The 18,758-nt window shown below is 34.4% G+C and overlaps 1 protein-coding gene across 1 annotated transcript; it reads left to right on the top strand.

Annotated features, from left to right (window-relative positions):
- Nucleotides 1-4,461: 4,461 nt before the first annotated feature.
- Nucleotides 4,462-18,340, top strand: LOC129225079 (indolethylamine N-methyltransferase-like). The gene is made up of 3 exons (XM_054859633.1): nucleotides 4,462-4,660; nucleotides 15,208-15,415; nucleotides 17,864-18,340. Exons 1-3 carry the CDS (start codon nucleotides 4,507-4,509, stop codon nucleotides 18,294-18,296), a joined length of 795 nt encoding a protein of 264 aa, XP_054715608.1. The 5' UTR covers nucleotides 4,462-4,506; the 3' UTR covers nucleotides 18,297-18,340.
- The last annotated feature ends 418 nt before the right edge of the window (nucleotides 18,341-18,758 follow it).

The raw sequence follows: 18,758 nt of genomic DNA, 5'->3' as shown, positions 1-18,758 counted from the left end.
CCTTGTGCCCTACTGATGTGTCATTTGACCCCCCTCCCCAGGGCCTGATTAACGCACGGTCCGGCGGGTCCACGGACCTGGGCACCACAAATTTAGGGGCACCAAAATAACCTAGCCTAAATTCACTTACTTCCTTCCTTTTTTTAAAGCTCATTTTATTTTTTCTCAACTTTAAGGGAGAGGGGGCTCAAATTTTTTTAAAAATCACCTCAAAAACTCATAAAGTTAAAAAAAAATTCGCGTAAAGAAGTCCTTGTCCCTTAGCTCTGGAATTTCAAAAAAAAAAAAAAATTACTCGGATGACATAGATGAACATTTTCCAGAAGAATTAACACACTTTCAAATTTTTGCAAAAGGTAATCCTTCTGCTGGAGAATGTTTTAAAAGGATAAGATCACTAAACATTACACCTACATTTCCGAATGTGGATTCACTCTTGCAGCTTCTTCTTACCTTGCCTATCAGCAGCTGTTCCAGTGAACGTTTCTTTTCATTTTTGAAAAGAATCAAAAATCATTTGAGAAGCTGCGTTTCTCAGGATAATTTATACAGATGTTTTCCTTATTGACAATTGAAAATTCTGTGACATCAAACATAGGTTTCGATTATTTGATCGACATATTTGCCTCTGTTAAAGCCAGAAAGAAGCCTTTTTAAAACTTAAATATCAGAATTAGTAAGATTTTTTTTTTTTCAGTTTTAAATTGTTTTTTAACTCTTTTTCGCCTTAAGAGGCAATTTTAATTGTGATTAGTTTGGTGACTATCAAGTGTTTGGTATTCAAATCCCAGGTTTCCTTTTAAATGTAGTAATGTTCCTTTAAAATGTAGTTTCTAGTATATTAGGCTTCTAGCATGAAACATTGACTTTAAAATTGTGCGGATTTTCTCATGGGGGGGGCACCAAATTCTACTCAGGACCTGGGCACCAGTTTGGCTTGATCGGGCCCTGCGCCCTCCCCCTAGCCCCCCGTTTTTACCCCCAAAATTGTACCTTCCCGGGTCCTTCCCAGAAGGCTATGGTAATGATTTTTGGTATGCATATTCTTGAGGCGCCATTGAGTACATATGCGAAAATTCAACCCCCAGGGACTTGATGGACCGGAGTAATTAAAGTTTGAAAATCACTAATTTCCCCTAAATTCTTGTGTACTTACTCTCAGCTTATAGGGTTTAATCTCTGACTGCAATTGCAGGGCTAGAACAGATCTAAGATCTAACAATTATTTAAAAGTTGACTTTGGAAATGAAATTCAATCAAGGCTAATAAAACAGATCCAACAGTTGAAACTAGACTTGAAATCGTGGATATCTCAAATTTGCCAGAACTACTGCGCATGCGCGCACACTTAGCTCATTAAGCTTTCTGTTTTAGGATTCCATGTTGTTTGCTTATATTTAAGCAGAGAAACAAATTAATGAATGAGATTAGAATGCTGCCCCCTTCCCCAAGTTTTGCCGATAAGAAATTTCCTTCCCCCTGTTTTTCAGTTTTGGTGTATTTCAGGGGGGGGGGATTTTAAATGTCGGTGCGAAACTGGGGTTAAAACATTAGAATATTTTACGTGACTTATTATATGAAACAATACGTAGATAAATATGATGCATCTAACTTTATAATTGAAAGCGAAAAATAGCCTTTTTTATTGGTTTGCTTATTTTCTAAATTAATGCATTTTTCAGAAACATAACACATTAGGAACTGAAAATATATGAAATACGTGTATGGATATCCGTGTTTTGCAGTAATTTGTTAACAGACAAAATTTTTGCAATTAATTTAATCAAGACTTTTAAAGAGTTAAGTCCGCGTGCATCATGCTCGCGGCAAATCGCATCGCTGTGGCAAATTTGGGATATCTGCCATTTGACGTCGAGTACAGTTGCATAGCTCTTCTGACACTTTCAAATTTAAAATATTTAATGGATTTTTTTTTTTTTTTTTTTTTTTTTTTTGTGTGTGTGTGTGTTGTTTGGTAATAACATGCGTTATTTCGTCTTTTTAATGAACTTTTAAACAAAACTAGGCATTAAACAAGACAAAGAACTTCACCAAAAGAAAGATAAATCTCCAAACAACTAAAATTATCTCATAAAACGTAAACTTAAAACGTAAATACGATGTTTTTTCTTAAAACGTAGATGCGATTTAAGAAAAAAAGTCATAAAATAAAAAGTGAAAAGCTAGATTAAAATAGCCCGCAAGCTGTAAAACATTTTTAAAAAACCTTCATGAAAATGCTGAATAATCCGTCAAATAAAGAAACTAATAGAATTTATTACGAAGTTGTAAAATACTCGAAACAATATAATTTAAAACGTAGTATTTTTTATCCAAGAAATTTTCTATGCAACAGAGAGGATACAAAGATTGCAATAAAATTTAAACAGCCCAATTCTCGCAAAACGAACATAGAATCTTAATAGTCAGAAAATAACTTGACGTAAAATTAGGCTAGCCATTAATTCTTCCTTAAAAACACAAAACAGCGTTGTTTCAATTGAAAATTTTCTGATTTGAAGTTCTCAATTCTAAAAATACAGACAAAGTAATGATATCCATGCAAAAAGATGTGATATCTCATCAAAAACAACCCTGTTGTAAAAATTTCCCCGCCAAGAAAACCTTTAAGTTTTCCGCACAAAAAAGAAAAACTGCATCTTAAACCCAAAAACCCTCAGCCATAAAAAGTTATGATATCTAGTTTGCCCGCCAAGTATCTGCCAAACTATTATCCTCCCTGTTCTCCTCTTTCATCACATCTACATCCGTTAAAACCTCCTCCCACCTTCAACTCTTCAGAAATATGGATAGATCCTTTAAATTGTTTATCCTGTTTGGTGGGAAGCTTCCTCTTCCTCTCTCCCTTAATGCCGTTTAATCATTGTGATAAAACTGTGAATGCATTTCAGGCTTTCTAACTTATTCATTTTGGAATTCCCGAATGCTAATTATGAACATGTTCAGTATATAGGGGGAAATTTTCGGGATGGCTACAATATACTAGTGTTTTGGTGAAATAAGAATTCAAAATCGTAGAATAAATTGAGCAGATTCTCATGAATGTAAAACCTACCAATTTTTCCATTGATTAGAGGAAAAAAAAAAAGGCTTTTCCATAGAAATGGAATATTTTTGCTCCATGGAAAAATGGACTAAGAAATAACCACGGTTAATAAGAATATGTCAATATTTTTTGTGAAATAGTCATATAAAATGTAAAAACCACTTTGAAAACACAAACACAAAATTGCTCCATGTGTTTTGCCATTGCCAGAACCCTTTTTAATGCAAAACGATCTAATCTCAAGGTACTCAACAAAAACCATGATCTTATACTTAGTTATTAAGAAGTAACTTTTAGCCCCAATAAAAAAGCTATAAATGGGATTAATGGCTTTAAAATTCACTTTCAGGAAATAAGAACCATTTATCCAGGGGTACCCACTTAGGGGGAGTCATGGCGCAGACTGCGGCATTGATTTTTTTGGGGTGGGGAGGGGGTGTTTTGAGGGGTATTTTTCTGATTTTGGGGTGCTCTTGCTTTTAGGGGGTCTTTTCGTTATTTAAGGGGTGTGCCCTATTCTCTGAGGGGGTGGGCACCCCTGATTTGTCAACAGTGTTTTACTACTAAATCCTTTTTTCTCTAGCGTGTGTGAAAAAAAAAATTGTCATTAAAATTCAGCGACTGTGACTTTATTAAATGTAATTACTCTTTAAGTGTCTCCTTAATTATCTTTCTATAGATTGCAGACAAGTGTAAATTTTTAATTTTTACAAATTGTTACAACATACATCAAAAAATATGAATAGCTAAAATAAAGAAAATAGTTTTATATGTATTATGAATCTTATTATAATAATAGATATCATTAATTAAGATTTAATGAATTAGGATATAATTATGGAATAATTATTAATATACATATTAATAATTATTCTATTACAGATGCAATCAGGGCCCGATTAAGATATCGAGGGAGCCCAAGGTCAAATACTTTTTCAGCACCCCCTTGAAGTTAGAACTTAAAATTTTAGCCATGGGCTAAAAAAAATTTCTGCTTCCTTGATCAGGGCCTACTTGGCCTATATGCCCTGGATGCAATGACTCTAACCGTTTTCTGAGAGGAAATGCTCAAGATGCCCTTGTCATTGAACTCAAGTAAGTTAAGTACACAGAAATGTGCATTAGTTGGGGAGATAAGAGTCGTACCTTTCATGATCGCCGAATCATTTAAGCAGAAGAAACAAAATTATCTTTCTTCAACAGAAAGTTCCGAAGTTTCTAAACAACCCTCTTATCTCTAGCGACCCTAAATATCCTCCAAGGCATCTGTGTCAAGTCCTATAAACATCTCATACATCATATGTAGATTTCGATTAGATTGGAAGAAAAGATAACCGAGAAGCGAAGAATGGATTTTCTTGCTTCTTGAAAAAGTAAGAAGATCTTTCTACAGTTCTCGTGTGCCTCTGTTCGAAACTGTCAATAAGCTAGTCCTTATAATGGATTCTGTGGAGAAAAACATTAAAGAAGCATATCAACAAAATTTAACGCCTGAGGAATTTCAAAAGTTTAAATTGCAAGGTTTGAAGGAAGAGAAATCGGAGAATAATTATGATTTTTGGTTTTCATGTCTATACAAGTTCTTTTCTTCAGGTAAGCACTGTCCAACTTATTGATATTCTAGAATAATTACAGTGAAATCTCATTTATTGTTCGTTTAATAAGCGTTCTATTTTAGGTATAAAGATTTTTAATGTACTTCAAGTACATTTAAAGTTTCCGATTACTGAAAAAATTTCCGAAAATTGCTTTATGTTTATTTAAACTTGCGAATTTACAAAAGATTTGTATTGTTTCGTTTTCATAACGTTTACCTTCAAATTAAGTGAGTTCATATGATGCTTTTCTACAGTGGCGGCTCGTGGGAGGGGCCCGAAGGGGCCCTGGCCCCCTCACTTTTTTCAGACAGTTATTTATAACTTCTTAATTTATTATCTTTTGTTTTTTGTGTGTGTGTGTTATGTGCTTGAAATTAAAAAAAAAGATTGCACCGTATTTTTCTGTGTATAATCCGCGGATTATCTGTTAAAAGAGTAAAATTAATGCTGATTATTTGTGTGTGTGTGTGTTTTTCTCTCAACACCAACGCACTGAACCTCAATATTTACAGCAGGATTCGCCGAGACCGTTACAAAAGAATCCGTTACCCTGCCTGTATGTTGTTTATTTTACATAGCTTGAATATTATTAATATCTTTCGTGATTTACTTATTAGATTAAGTATTTTGTAGTTTGTCCTGTGCTTAAAATAAATTTAATTTTATTTATTTATAACAAATGATATTTTAAGAAAGTTTAAATGTTTCTTTTTCTTTTCAAAAACCGGTGGGGGAGGGCTGCGAGCAGGGACCGACTAACTGAAATTGAGGCCCAAGGTTCACAATAATTTGGAGGCCCCCTGAAGGCTATTATTTTTAAAATATGTGTATTTTTTGTACAGTTGTAATGCTATGCATAATTCTTTAAGTAATTTGGGGCCCGTTAGGAAGAGGGGGCCTAGTAGGCCTGTGCGGTAATCAGGTCCTGGCTGCGAGTGCACAGAAGATCTGGCCCCCTCATTTTTTCAAGGCACGAGCCGCCACTGCTTTTCTACCATCAGAAAATTTGAGGAGACTTTTGTTTTTACATTTGATATTCGGCACCTTGCTGCATTGAAATATTAAATTACTCCAATTTTAACTTAAGCTACAAATTCTTTGCCCTGGGCCTGTGCCCATGTCTTATATTTGGCCCTGGTTATAGTGGCCGGAAGAGTAATAACTCGAAGCTTATATTAACTTAAGTTTCGCTGACTGAAGAATTGTGATTGTCACGGCATAGTTTTAGTGGAAGGAGAAGGAGAAACTAAATGCAAAACAAATATTAAATAATATAGAGACGACGATAAAAAAAAGGGGGGGGGTGAAGAAATAGGTTTCGATTCGAAAACTTTTGTCCTCAACTGTTTTGATATATTTTAACGTATAATATTTGCTTATTTTGAAGGGTTCGATTTCCGTACTAATATTTTTTCAAATTTTAAATAAAAAACTTTCCTTTTTCTTTAACGTACAGGACGTGTAGTATCACTAGTTTTAAGAACATAATCGTTGAGTTGAGCATTCTATTTCATAAAACTTCACTTGTTATTTCAAGTGTTCTGGTAGCGTGCCGTTTTCAATGCTGCATTGTTTCAAACATTTGTACTGTGTAAACCTGGAATCAAAAAAAAAAAAAAAATATTTTCTTCAGTATTTGTTAATTAAATTTTTAAAACACTTTTAGCTTCTTTTTTAAGGATTTTTAAAATCTTCAAAGGTTTTACAGTAAACTCCCGATTATCCGCGGAATTGGGTGGCGCGTTAACCGCGGATGAGCGAAAACCGCGGATAATCCGAATAACAGGTAAAAAACTATACTAGCGCACTCTCAATAAGGGACTTTCAAATTTGACGAAATTTTCTTCGTTTTTGACGAAACTACTTCCAGGGATATGCTCCGAGCGAACATTTCGTCAAATTGAAGAAACTGCTTTTGTTAGTGGTTTGAGGATGCGAATTTCGTCAAATGTAATGAAATATTTCTTCATTCTAGTTTCGTCAAATTAACAATCATTTTCGTAGTTTTGAGAGCATTAATTTCGTCATATATGAGGACGTTAATTTCGTAAATTTTTAAGAAAATTTATTTCCTTTTTTTTTTGCTTTGAGCACATTCGTTTTTTTTTATATTTGCGAATACAGTCGAACCTCGTTAATTCGAACACGCTTAAAACAAATAACTGCTGAAATGAACTTTTTTGCAATCCTTGTCTTATTGTTTATTGTTTTTTGGATAAAGCGAACCACGTTTTATAATAATCGATTTTAATGGTCCCTTTAAGTTCGTTATAACGAGGTTTGACTGTATTTTATAAGATTTGTGTGCGTGTGATCAAATTCTAACTTTAGAATCTTACCACCGTAGTTTCCCACTTTATTGCGTATAGTCACTTTCACAGGCCCGTCATTTACGGGGTGAGGGGGCCAATTGACCCCCCCCCCTCCCGTCTTTATTTTTGAACATTCATGTTTTTACACATGACTGGCCGTTGTTTTAGTTCGTTTTCTGTAAAATTTTTATTGAGTACAGACTCTTTGTCATATTTGGAAAAAAATTGAAACAACGGGCCTGCAGCCCCCCCCCATAAAAAAGACAAGTAATTGTTAAAAAATGAGGCACATAAAATATGTCAAGCAAATTTTTATTTATGTAAAATTGCAAACAAACAATTTCTTAAAAAAGGTAAAACAAATCATTGCAGATTAAACTCCCCATGGTATCTAATTAAACCCCCCATAATGGGGGTTTTCCTTCAAAAAATCTAATTTTTGTCGGATATTTTCCAAATTTGGCACAGAGGTTCGTTATTGGAGGCTCGGGAATTCACACAAGGTCGTTTATGTCCCTCTATGTGGGGGCGGGGGGGAGGGACAGACAACCCCGCATTGGGGGTTCTCCGTATTAAAAAAAGTTTTTGTCTGATCTTTCCAAAATTTGACACATAGGCTCTTTGATGCACGGAGATTCACGCAGGGTAGTTTTCGGCCTTCTATGGGGGGGGGGGGGTTAACCCCTATGGTAGTTTTCCTACAAGAAATCCAGTTTTTGTTGGATCTTTCCGAATTTGCTAGAGGTTTGTTATTTGATGCTCAGGAATTCTCATAGGGTGGTTTTCTTTTCGCTATGGGGGGCAATCCCCATACGGGAGGGGTTCTTATAAAAAAAACAGTTTTTATCATATCTTTTCCAAATTTGGAACAGAGGTCCTCTGATGCTCGGGAATTCACACATGGTAGTTTTCAACCCTCCATGATGGGGGGGGGGGGGTGGGGGAGCAACCCCGCATTGGAAGTTCTCCTTATATATAAAAAAAGTTTTTGTCTGATCTTTTCTAAATTTTCCATACAGGTTCTTTGATGCTCAGGAATTCACGGAGGTTAGCTTTCGTCAATGAATGAGGGGGCAACCCCGATGGGGGTTTTCCTTGAAAAAAAATCATTTTTCGTCGGATCTTTTCCAGATTCGGCCCAGATATCCTTTGATGCTGGAAATCCACATAGGATAGTTTCCCATGGGGTAGTATTCATATGGGGCATATATCCCATGGGGGTCCATCATGAGGTATATTCCATGTGATTAAAGAACCTATGTGCCAAATTAGAAAAAGATCTGACGAAAGCCTGGATTTTTGTAAGGAAAACTCCCCTAATTGCGGAGGAGGATGCCCCTAAAGCGAAAAGAATATTTCAAACTGTTTGAATTACATCGCTACATCGCGATGTAAGGATGGCGATGCATCACGATGTAGAAATTCCTACATCGCTCTGCCCCTACTGGGAATATAAAAGTGCTACTTCCTCAGCAGACATTGGGTACTGGAAAAATAAATCATGTGCCACTTTTATGCACAGTTAGATTGATATATGCTCGGGAGGAAATTGCTGAGAAGTTTCTTCTTCATTGCATCGCATAAAAAAATTCCAGAAAAAAAAAAGATTTTTATCCAATTTATACCAAATTTCAAAAAAAAAAAAAGTACAATAAAATGGACAACTTTAAGTTAGTATATATTTGTTCTAAAATTAGATACAGAAAATAAAATTAGATAATCTTAAGAAAAAGCTTTCCTTTTTCTTTTTCCAATTAATTATTTGTTTTACTAATTTTGCTTGTATGTAGAATGTTTATTTGGCCAAATTTATGTTTAATACTGGAACTTTATTATTGCATGCATTTCATACTTCATACTTTGAAAACAATTCTCTGCCAAAATTGCAAAAAGGTATTTGAATATATAAATCTTAAAAAAATGCAGACGTGAAATAAATCTTTTGGTAAAATTAATTTAGTGTAATGTTTGTTAAATAATTATAAAAATATACCTTTGCTTTTTACCCCTAAGTTTCTATTTTTATTTCCAAACATGTGTAACATGAAATCAATGTATAATATACGAACATTTAGAATATTGTTATAATTATGAAAAAGTCTTCGTCTGTCCTTGTTCTGATTATCTCCGTGATGCTGGATCCATCCTAAAAAAGTTTTAAAAAGAGAATATATACATAATAAGAAAAGTTTAAGTCCATAGGTGTATGCCCTCATGCACATGGATCTTTTTTCTATTCCGAGGAAAGTTTTACGATTAAATTCAGCAATTTATTTCTGAAATAAAACATGTTTTCACGATTTCTTTCAAAATCTGAGTTTTTTTTTCTTAAGTTAAAAAGCTACGATTCGCTTGTGACTTTGAAAAGCATCTGATTTAATTTTCATATTTTTCCAAATATATGATTATTTCGATGCTGACAGCTTTTTATCAAGCAGATTGCAAGAATGAGTTATTTTTACAGCGGATGAACAAAATTTTTATTTAGGCAGCTAGACTCTCAGTTAGTTTCTGAAATTAATTTCTGAATATTATTCTAGAATTAGAGTTTCTTCAATTTATCGAGAATCAGCATTATTTGGCCATTAAACGAGTTAATTCTTTTGCACATCAAGTCGTAAATTTTCATTTTTTTGAGCTATAAAAAAATCAAAAGTGCGAAAATTGTTGATCTGTGATTTTTTTTTAAGTTTATTTTTTATTTTAACCGATAGCCAAAATACACCTTTTTTTTTAGATTTTCGTGTTTCGTTTTCTTCACGAATGTTTTCTGAAGTACTCCCCCCCCCCTACCCAAATTAGTTCCAATAAAGTAGTTATGAATTAAGTAGTACTGAAACTGGTGATTATGATTTTATTTGCACTTTTTTTCAGAGATTTTTCTGTGCTATGTTATCAATAAACAACATTTACCTACCGAGCTTTACCTCCTTAAACCACTACCAAATTAAAGTCAAAAAACCCAGGGCTCCAACACTCGAAGCCACGCTCCATTTCATAAACTGACTAGTAATTACATAAAGCTACCTTCTAGCTGATGGATAGGGATTTAGTAGAAAAAAAACTGATTATTCTGCAATACTGGGGGTAGAGTACTTACAAAATGGGGCGTAGCTTAAGGGCGTGTGTACTTAGGATTTTTTTAACTCAGCTGGTAATGATTTTAAGAGGGAATGCTTGCCAAGTAAAGTTGTTAATTGATAGTATAGTATCTTGAAATTTTTGAAAAATATTCGAACAAAATCATAAAATCATCAGAACCAATCACTAGTACAAAAATATTCAAACGTAGCTTTACTTACTAGTTTGGGACGGAGACGAAGGGAGTATCACCTTTTAACTAAGCATATTTGATTTTTAAAATATGCAATTTTCACGCAGTAAATAAAAAAACGCCAAGGGAGAAGAGCTGCCAAAGATAGGGGAAACCCAATAAAAAAGTGCATTTTCTTGTTTGTTTGTGTCTTGAGAACTAATTGACTGATATCGATGGATTTTTTTTCAAAGGTATATAATGAAAATAGGGACTAGTATGGTGAGCAGAGCTTGTTACATATATAAAGCTTATCATATATTTTCATTATCCTTTTAATTTTTCATATATTTTCCATTATCCTTTTAATTTTTCATATATTTTCATTATCCTTTTAATTTTTCATATACTTTCATTATCCTTTCAATTTTTCATATATTTTCATTATCCTTTCAATTTGTCAATTGAAGTTCGGTTAAATTTTCAGACATTTTACTTTATATCCAGCAAAATCACAACTCCAACTAAAAGATTTAGATTTATTGGAAGTTCATCTATAAAATGCTTCTTAGTCTGATTTAATGTAGACCGGGATTTCTCACTTTTGGTTGTCAATATCTTGAGGCGGCAAATATGGCAATAAAATTAATGCTGCATTTATTTTAGCTATAGAAACTATGTATAATGAAAAAATTCATAATTATGACAAATCATGTAACACAAATTGACATAGAAAAACTTATAAATTTAGTGCATGAAGTGGGAGAATAAACAACAAAAAATGCTTATTATTGTTATTACAATTTTCAAACATGCTATACTATCTTTTCTTTTTAAATCGAGGTTAAACATTAAAGCTTCACTTCAATAATTTATTTTAATTTGCGGAAAAATTGAAAAAATATTGAAAATATTCTGCTGAAATATCAAGCACAAAGATAGAGTTCTTTAGGGAAATTAATATTTTTTCTATCTTAAAATGATTTTATCAAATTGATATTACTTCATGTTTTATGCAAGTAAAAAAAAAAAAAGGCTGCACAAATAATGAACATAAGCACTTATTGCTAGAAACATCTGCCGCAAAGAAAGAGATTAGATAAACAACGTGGGGTAAGCTGGTAAGCATATTGGGGGATTGGTATATAGTATTTGTTTAAGAAAATAAAAATGCAGAATGAAACAAATTTGAACTATTAAACTAAAAAATACACTTCGTTTAACAGAATTATTTTTGTAAAATTCATGGAAAAGAATGAAAACTCATAACCATGTAATATATTCCATGTTGAAATTAAAAACTTCAAAGTTCTATACCTTTTATAAAAGCGCTGTATTTATCATCAGTGTTAGTTAAGCTACGGTGGAGGGTTTTTTTTTTTCGTGTAAGTTTAAATTCGTACAAACTCTTTAGTCATGTTTGTAATTTTTTTAACGAAATAAAGGAAGTACGCTTTTGGAAACAAATGTCAACGAACCAACATTTTCTTTTACAAAAAAAAAAAAAAAAACACTTGCTAAGCCTAACGTGGAGGTGACTCAAAGTTAACACACACAGAATTCTAAACCTAATCGAACCGTTCGTTTTCAATTTTAATGTGTTTTAAATACAACTATAAACACAACACTAAACAAAAATGTAACCATACATAAAAGAAGGCACATTGCACATACAAATTTCAATAAATACTAACCTTTTTTATGAATCTTTTAGAATAATTGAAGTAAGATAATTGAACGAGCAAGTACAAGATTGAAACGAAAACTCCCAGAATGCACTGCAATGTGACGAAACCGAGACGAAATAATTTCGTGAAAAATTTGAGATTTCTGGTTTCGTCAAATATCACGTGATTCAGTGACAAAAAGATCGTCGAAAATAACGAAATAGTGCTCGAGGATTGCCGAATCGTTAAAATTGAGCGTTTCATTTTTGACAGTGCGTGTACGATATTTTGTAGTAAGTTAGCGCCCTAAAGCCAGGGCTAAGGCAGAAATACTTAAAACACACCGCCAGCTCAGTTATTCCATCCGAAGACTGCAGTTTCGTGCTTTTTAGCACTCATCAGCCCGGAATAGAAATCACATGAGCTGGAGGCGAAAAATCTCTTAAGGGAGCCAAGAGAGCCAAACAAACTGGTAGCTAAAGCAGAATTAGCAAACCAGATGAGCGACCGCAGCAATGGTGCGGTTCATCTCAAAGATTGATGGCAAACCTAAGGTATTTTGTAGTAAGTTAGCGCCCTAAAGCCAGGGCTAAGGCAGAAATACTTAAAATACACCGCCAGCTCAGTTATTCCATCCGAGGACTGCAGTTTCGTGCTTTTTAGCACTCATCAGCCCGGAATAGGAATCACATGAGCTGGAGGCGAAAAATCTCTTAAGGGAGCCAAGAGAGCCAAACAAACTGGTAGCTAATGCAGAATTAGTAAACCACTTTTATTAACTTACTACAAAATACCTTAGCTTTGCCATCAATCTTTGAGATGAACTGCACCATTGCTGCAGTCGCTCATCTGGTTTGCTAATTCTGCAATAGCTACCAGTTTTTTTGGCTCTCTTGGCTCCCTTAAGAGATTTTTCGCCTCCAGCTCATGTGATTTCTATTCCGGGCTGATGAGTGCTAAAAAGCACGAAACTGCAGTCCTCGGATGGAATAACTGAGCAGGCGGTGTATTTTAAGTATTTTAAGTGTGTACAATAGCTAAAAAAGATGAATAATACTCACACATACATTTAATTTAAAGCTAAAAACATTGCTATATTGCATCTACTAACATTAAACGTAAAAAAAAAATTAAAAGCTAAACTCGAACAATTACACAATCATTAGTTCAAAAAACATTTGAGGCAGTGAGAAGCAAAGGGATGCAAGTGGACTATTTTAATTTTCCAGTAAAATGCGTTTAAAGATCAGATCCTAGGTAGGCTTTCATTGAAATTTTTTTCTAAATCATGCTGTACAGCAGCACCTACCAGGGTTAAGTACCATCTCTTGCCCCAAGACAGAGGAGAGGTTCACCTACCATTTGCACCGGTTATCTCCAAATTTTTAATTTTGCCACTTGCATCCCTTTGCTTCTCACTGCCTCATTTGATGACCGTTAAGGAAAAAAAAAAAAAGCTGAAAAGACCCGCGGATAATTCAACCGCCGATAATCGGGAGTTTACTGTAATGAAAAAGTCTTTAAAGCTTGAAGCACTTTTATATATATATATATATATATATATATATATATATATATATATATATATATATATATATATATATATATATATATATATATATATATATATATATATATATATATATATATATTTTTTTTAGCAATCACGATTGCTTATTGTTCTCATTTGATCGTTTTTGATGTTCCGTGCCCTTTTCAGCTTATACCAGAAGCCTCTGCAGCACCACCGCCCACCGTCCTCTGCAGGCGGCGCGGCGCGGCTGTTCCGGTCCTGAGCTATCCGCTTCACCTGGTCGGAGGCGTCCATGTCCTACACACACGAACGCTCACACACTCACACACATACACACACACACGCCTACGTGTATATACACAGGTCTACGCACACACACAAGCCTACACACTTACACACACAACTATGCACATGTAACCGCCCAGGAGGAGAGGCAGGCTTGTGGGGGGGGGGGGACAGGAGCTGTTTCTAAAAACAATAACTCCAATGAGTAGGGTCCTGTCTCAGTTCGTGATTGCGAAAAACATAATTTGAATTCAAAATTTCATAATTAAAATTAATTTTTTTTTTCTGTGAATAACTTATCGATGTGGTTTCTAAATTATAGCCGTGGCATGTGGAGGCATAAAAACTTTTATTTCTTACACAAATCTTTAATTCATGCGAATTTTAAAACTTTATTTCATTTTCAAATCTTTCTGTCGAAGAAATGTTTTTTGCACCCAAAGACTTTGCTTTTCAAATTAGCTAATGAATTCCAAAAAAGTTTTTTTTTTTTTTTTTTTTTTCATTTTTACCAAAGTAAAAGAGAATCTCACATCTTATATTAGCATCTCCTCCTCCTTCCCTCTCTGATTTTTTTTTTTTTTTTTTTGTTCAATAATTAGAAGCTGCCTATAAATAGGTTTCTTGAAGGGTTTTTTTTCCCATCTCTTTAGCTTTGTATGTAATAAATATACAAAAGGCATTTTTAAATTAAAACCATTTAGTCGTTTTCTGTGTCATGTAATGCTATAAATTAATATATGATAAATTTTTGCAACAACTGCTAAGAAACAATGTCTGGTAGTTCATATTGTTCCACTTAACAAATTCTGACGTTGAAAAATACCACTCTAAATACACATCATGGTTGACAAAGTAGAACATGGTCAAATTTGACCTATTAACTTTTAGCAAATAGCCAGAGAACTAAATTGAGATTCTAGTTAGGAATCGTACCTTTACTAAAAGTTGTTTTTGCACTTTTTTTAAAAAAATTTACAATGTTGCTACCGAATTGGGTTTTAAAAATTATTTGTGTACTTTTTTGTTACAAATGTTTTGTACTTGCTTCAAATTGTGTAGAGACAGTGTACAAAATTTAAAATTTTGTTACGAAACCGTGAATTTACCTGATACAAAACTGATCATTCTCATACAAAACTGTATTTTTACTCATACAAAACTGTTCGAACTGATTCAAAACCGGCATTTTTGCTGATACAAAGCTGATACAGAAATAAATTTTTGATTTTCTACCCCTGCCATATACGCGATACACAAGTATATATTGTAAATTCTTTCTTTTTAAAATGCTTTTTAATGGATATTTTCTACCCTGATATACCCATGATGAGTTAGTCATTGTTTCTAAGTACAGCGTTTACGAAGGTTCTGTGTTCCTGAGTTATAGATTTTTTTGACACAATTTTTTCGGGGTGTGGCGATAATGCCGATGCGGCGTTTCTACCGGAAGTTACTGAGCATAATCGTTTTTTGCATTGTTGTTTTCAGGAAAATGGAGTGGCAGTCGGTTACTAGATCTCGGAAGTGGACCTACTGTGCATAACATAGCTACAGCTAGTGCTTTTTTGCCACACATCATTCTAAGCGAGTTTGTGGAAGCCAATTGCCAGCAGTTGAGAAAATGGCTCAACAAAGATCCAGAATCCGCTGACTGGACTCCCTTTTTCCGTAGGGTAGCGAGAGCCGAGGGACGAAGGTAAATTGCTAATGAAATAGGTTTTGTTTGATTGTCACGTGACATACGATGGCGTGGGTACAGAAATAATTTTTAGAAAGAGCGCCAATGAGTAAAAATTGGTTCCTCCTCTTAAAATATTCCATCACATGGTTCTCCTAATACCATTTTTGCTGATTCCTATGCAAAATGCTTCCCTGAATCCAAATGTGACCACCTTTTCCCCCATCACCCACCACTTTTTCACGGTAGCCTTCTCACCCTCCCTCAATGTTTTTCAGTTTTTGACAGTTTCATTGATGTTATTTTTGTTTGGAGGAGAAGGGAGTGCTATATTAACCGTTGACATTCTTCTGAAGGGCTAGAGAGGTGAAAGTTCAAAATTAAAAACATTTGTAACACATCGGAGATTCATGGAGGTATTCCCTCCTAAAACATTTTTAAAATCATCAAAAACGATCTTTTTTTCCTGGAAGTTTTTTCACAATAGCTTTATTTTTTTTTCGGAGTAAAATCATAGTATCAGTCTCACTCCATCGAGGCCCATGTCCGAAAAAATGTTTAAGGTGTAAAAAAGTTTTTAAAGAAACTCTTGGAAGCATCGCATATGCTCCGTACGAGTCGCATCTTAGATCTTCAGAGAAGAATCTTCCGGTGTTATTTATATTCATTCAAGTTACATTAACGCATACATAATTAAGATTAAAAATGAAATTATGCATGCTTATAATATACAATTAGCGTATAGTCATATTTCTGGGGGGTCACCGTCCTCATTGTTTATCTCTTCTTGATATATTGATAAACAGTACAGTAAATACCTTTTCAATACTTTAAGATAATGAAATAAGAAATTAATTTTTTTTTTTTGGAAATTCTTACTTTAGCATGTTCTAGCAACTAGGAGTTTTACACCTCAATATCTCGCGTTTAATATATATATATATATATATATATATATATATATATATATATATATATATATATATATATATATATATATATATATATATATATATATATATATATATATATATATTTACAGCCACCCACTCCCTCCCCCCATTCAATTGCAGTTTTGCATAGAAAAAAATGATGAACCATTTCCTTACAGCACTAAATTTGGCTAAATTTTCGGCATTCATTTTCTTTTTTTTTAAGGGCAAGAAAATATAAAAATAAAAATACTATTTTCGAACCATTACGTATACATACATGCTTTGACAAATAATTTTGTTGAAACATTAAAAGAATAGTTTAAAGTTAAAACTATCTTGTGTTGCCGTATGACGTAGGAAAAGTACTATTGGGTATTCAGTTCCTATACTAGGGACTGAAACCGTATCGTTTGCTTAAAAACAGCGGCTCTTATCACAATGTTAGAAATTTTGTTTCAACAACCGAACAAGCTTTCACTAATAAATGGTGCTCATTTGGCGCAGACAACTGTTGGTATTGATTTTATCGATTATGAAGGTGTTACAGGTTTCACAACAACATCATAATCGTTCAACTTGGTAAATGAGCATCATTTCTTGATGAAAGGATGGATCAGAGTTTTTCAGTGTACTAGATCACATCGCACATTATAATTTAGAGACTCCCTTGGACAAAGTATGTAACTCATAACCCAATTCTTATAGACTTGTAGGTTGGTTGTTAAAGTTGTCACTAATACTAAAGCAGCATTGCCCAGCTTCTCTCGTATCACGCCAATCTGAAATCTTTTTCAAATTGAGAACAATGTCATTCATTAGAGGTGCAGTGAATATGCGAATAATCCGTTAAATATGTAAAAAAGTATTAAATAGCTTAGAGAATGAATAAAACTTGGCTGCATTCAAACTGTAGCTATAACAATAATTGTGTATGTATAAAATGTATGTAAAAGCTAAAAAAAAAAAAAGTTTCACTCATTATTCCTGCAAAACTATTTGCTGAAACCTATCAAGCTAGTTACCTCCTAAAAAGGCATAGGGGAGTAGAATGATTTCGAACAAGTCTGGTCCTGTTACTCGTTTACGCGCGTAAGTAGTGTAGATCTGAAAATCAGGCTTCAACTAGTTAGGTTTTTATGACTCAGGGATGCCCCTCTAGGGGGGAGGTGTTTTGAGGATATTTTTTTAATTGGGGGGAGGGAGCTGTGTGACCAAAGGAGGTTTGATGCCATTGGAAAGAATGGAGGGGGAAAGGGGAAGAACAGCAATGTCTAAAAGTAGATTTTGACGCTTGTTAAGTAAAAATATGTGCATTCAGGTGACAATGCCAAAAAAAAAAAAATTCTTTTGTGAAAAAGAAAAGCCGCGGATGATTAACAGTTTACTGTGTTTCAACAAAATACGTTAATCAAACGTAGTTTTATTGCCTTCTCTTGAGTTTGCAATTAATGTTGTTAGACGTCAAAGTGGCAAATTTTACTCATGTTTTTACACCATAACTTTGCCTTACTTAATAATATCATTTTTTTAGTGATTTAGATGCAGCATGCTCGGAAATTGAATCTCGTATTCGATCTGCAGTCAAAGGTGTCATCCACTGTGATGTCCTGGACGACAACGTTATTGCGGAGGAATACCGCAAAGTTCCATACGACATCGTCTTGACGGCGTTGACGTTCGAGACTGCAGCTGTGAACTGGGAATCCTACTCCAAAATTCTTGGGCGCGTCAACAAGTTGCTCAGGGTCGGTGGCAAGCTGGTGATGATCGGAGTGACAGGGTGTTCGTATTGGAAAGTCGGTTCCAATAAGTTCCATTGTTTGCCGATGGAAGAAGAGGATATAGAACGGGCTTTAAAGCTCAATGGATTTGGAGAGATTCATTGGACATTGAGGGACAAGCCAGATGGCGAGACACCTTTTGATTGTAAGAAGGTGTATTTTGTAACTTGTACCAAGCTGTAATTTTGTGTGTTGTGACATAAATTTAATGACTTCTTTAAAAATTAAAATTTTAAAATACAAACAATTGATCTGAAAACTATCAAAAATTCATTGTGTTGGAGTTAAACTATGGTTTACGTGAATAGTCAACATAAGTAAAGCCATTTCCCAAGGCAGTGAGTAGCCTAGTGGAGTGGAACTTTGACACAAGATCGAACAGTTTGAGGTCCGCAGCCACCAAATACTCACTGAGTACATGGGAGTAAAGCCCTGGATCGTGACTTCAGTAGCGACACGTCCGCAATCTTGCGGCTAAACGCCGCGTTTTTTCTATGCCTGTATGGTGAAGTAGTGTCCGTTTTTCAGGAGAAGGCACTTCGCCACGCCTCCTCGAGCGCAGAGTTCCATTTTACGTGGGGGTAATCGGTACGCAATCCACACGCTTCTAAAGGGGACAACCAGACAGCTTTAATTTGGGCGTGC

The sequence above is a fragment of the Uloborus diversus genome, chromosome 6, assembly GCF_026930045.1.
Source record: "Uloborus diversus isolate 005 chromosome 6, Udiv.v.3.1, whole genome shotgun sequence".
In the NCBI taxonomy this organism is placed as follows: Eukaryota; Metazoa; Arthropoda; class Arachnida; order Araneae; family Uloboridae; genus Uloborus; species Uloborus diversus.
Note: the sequence above shows the minus strand (reverse complement) of the source record. Positions and strands in the feature narration are given on the sequence as shown.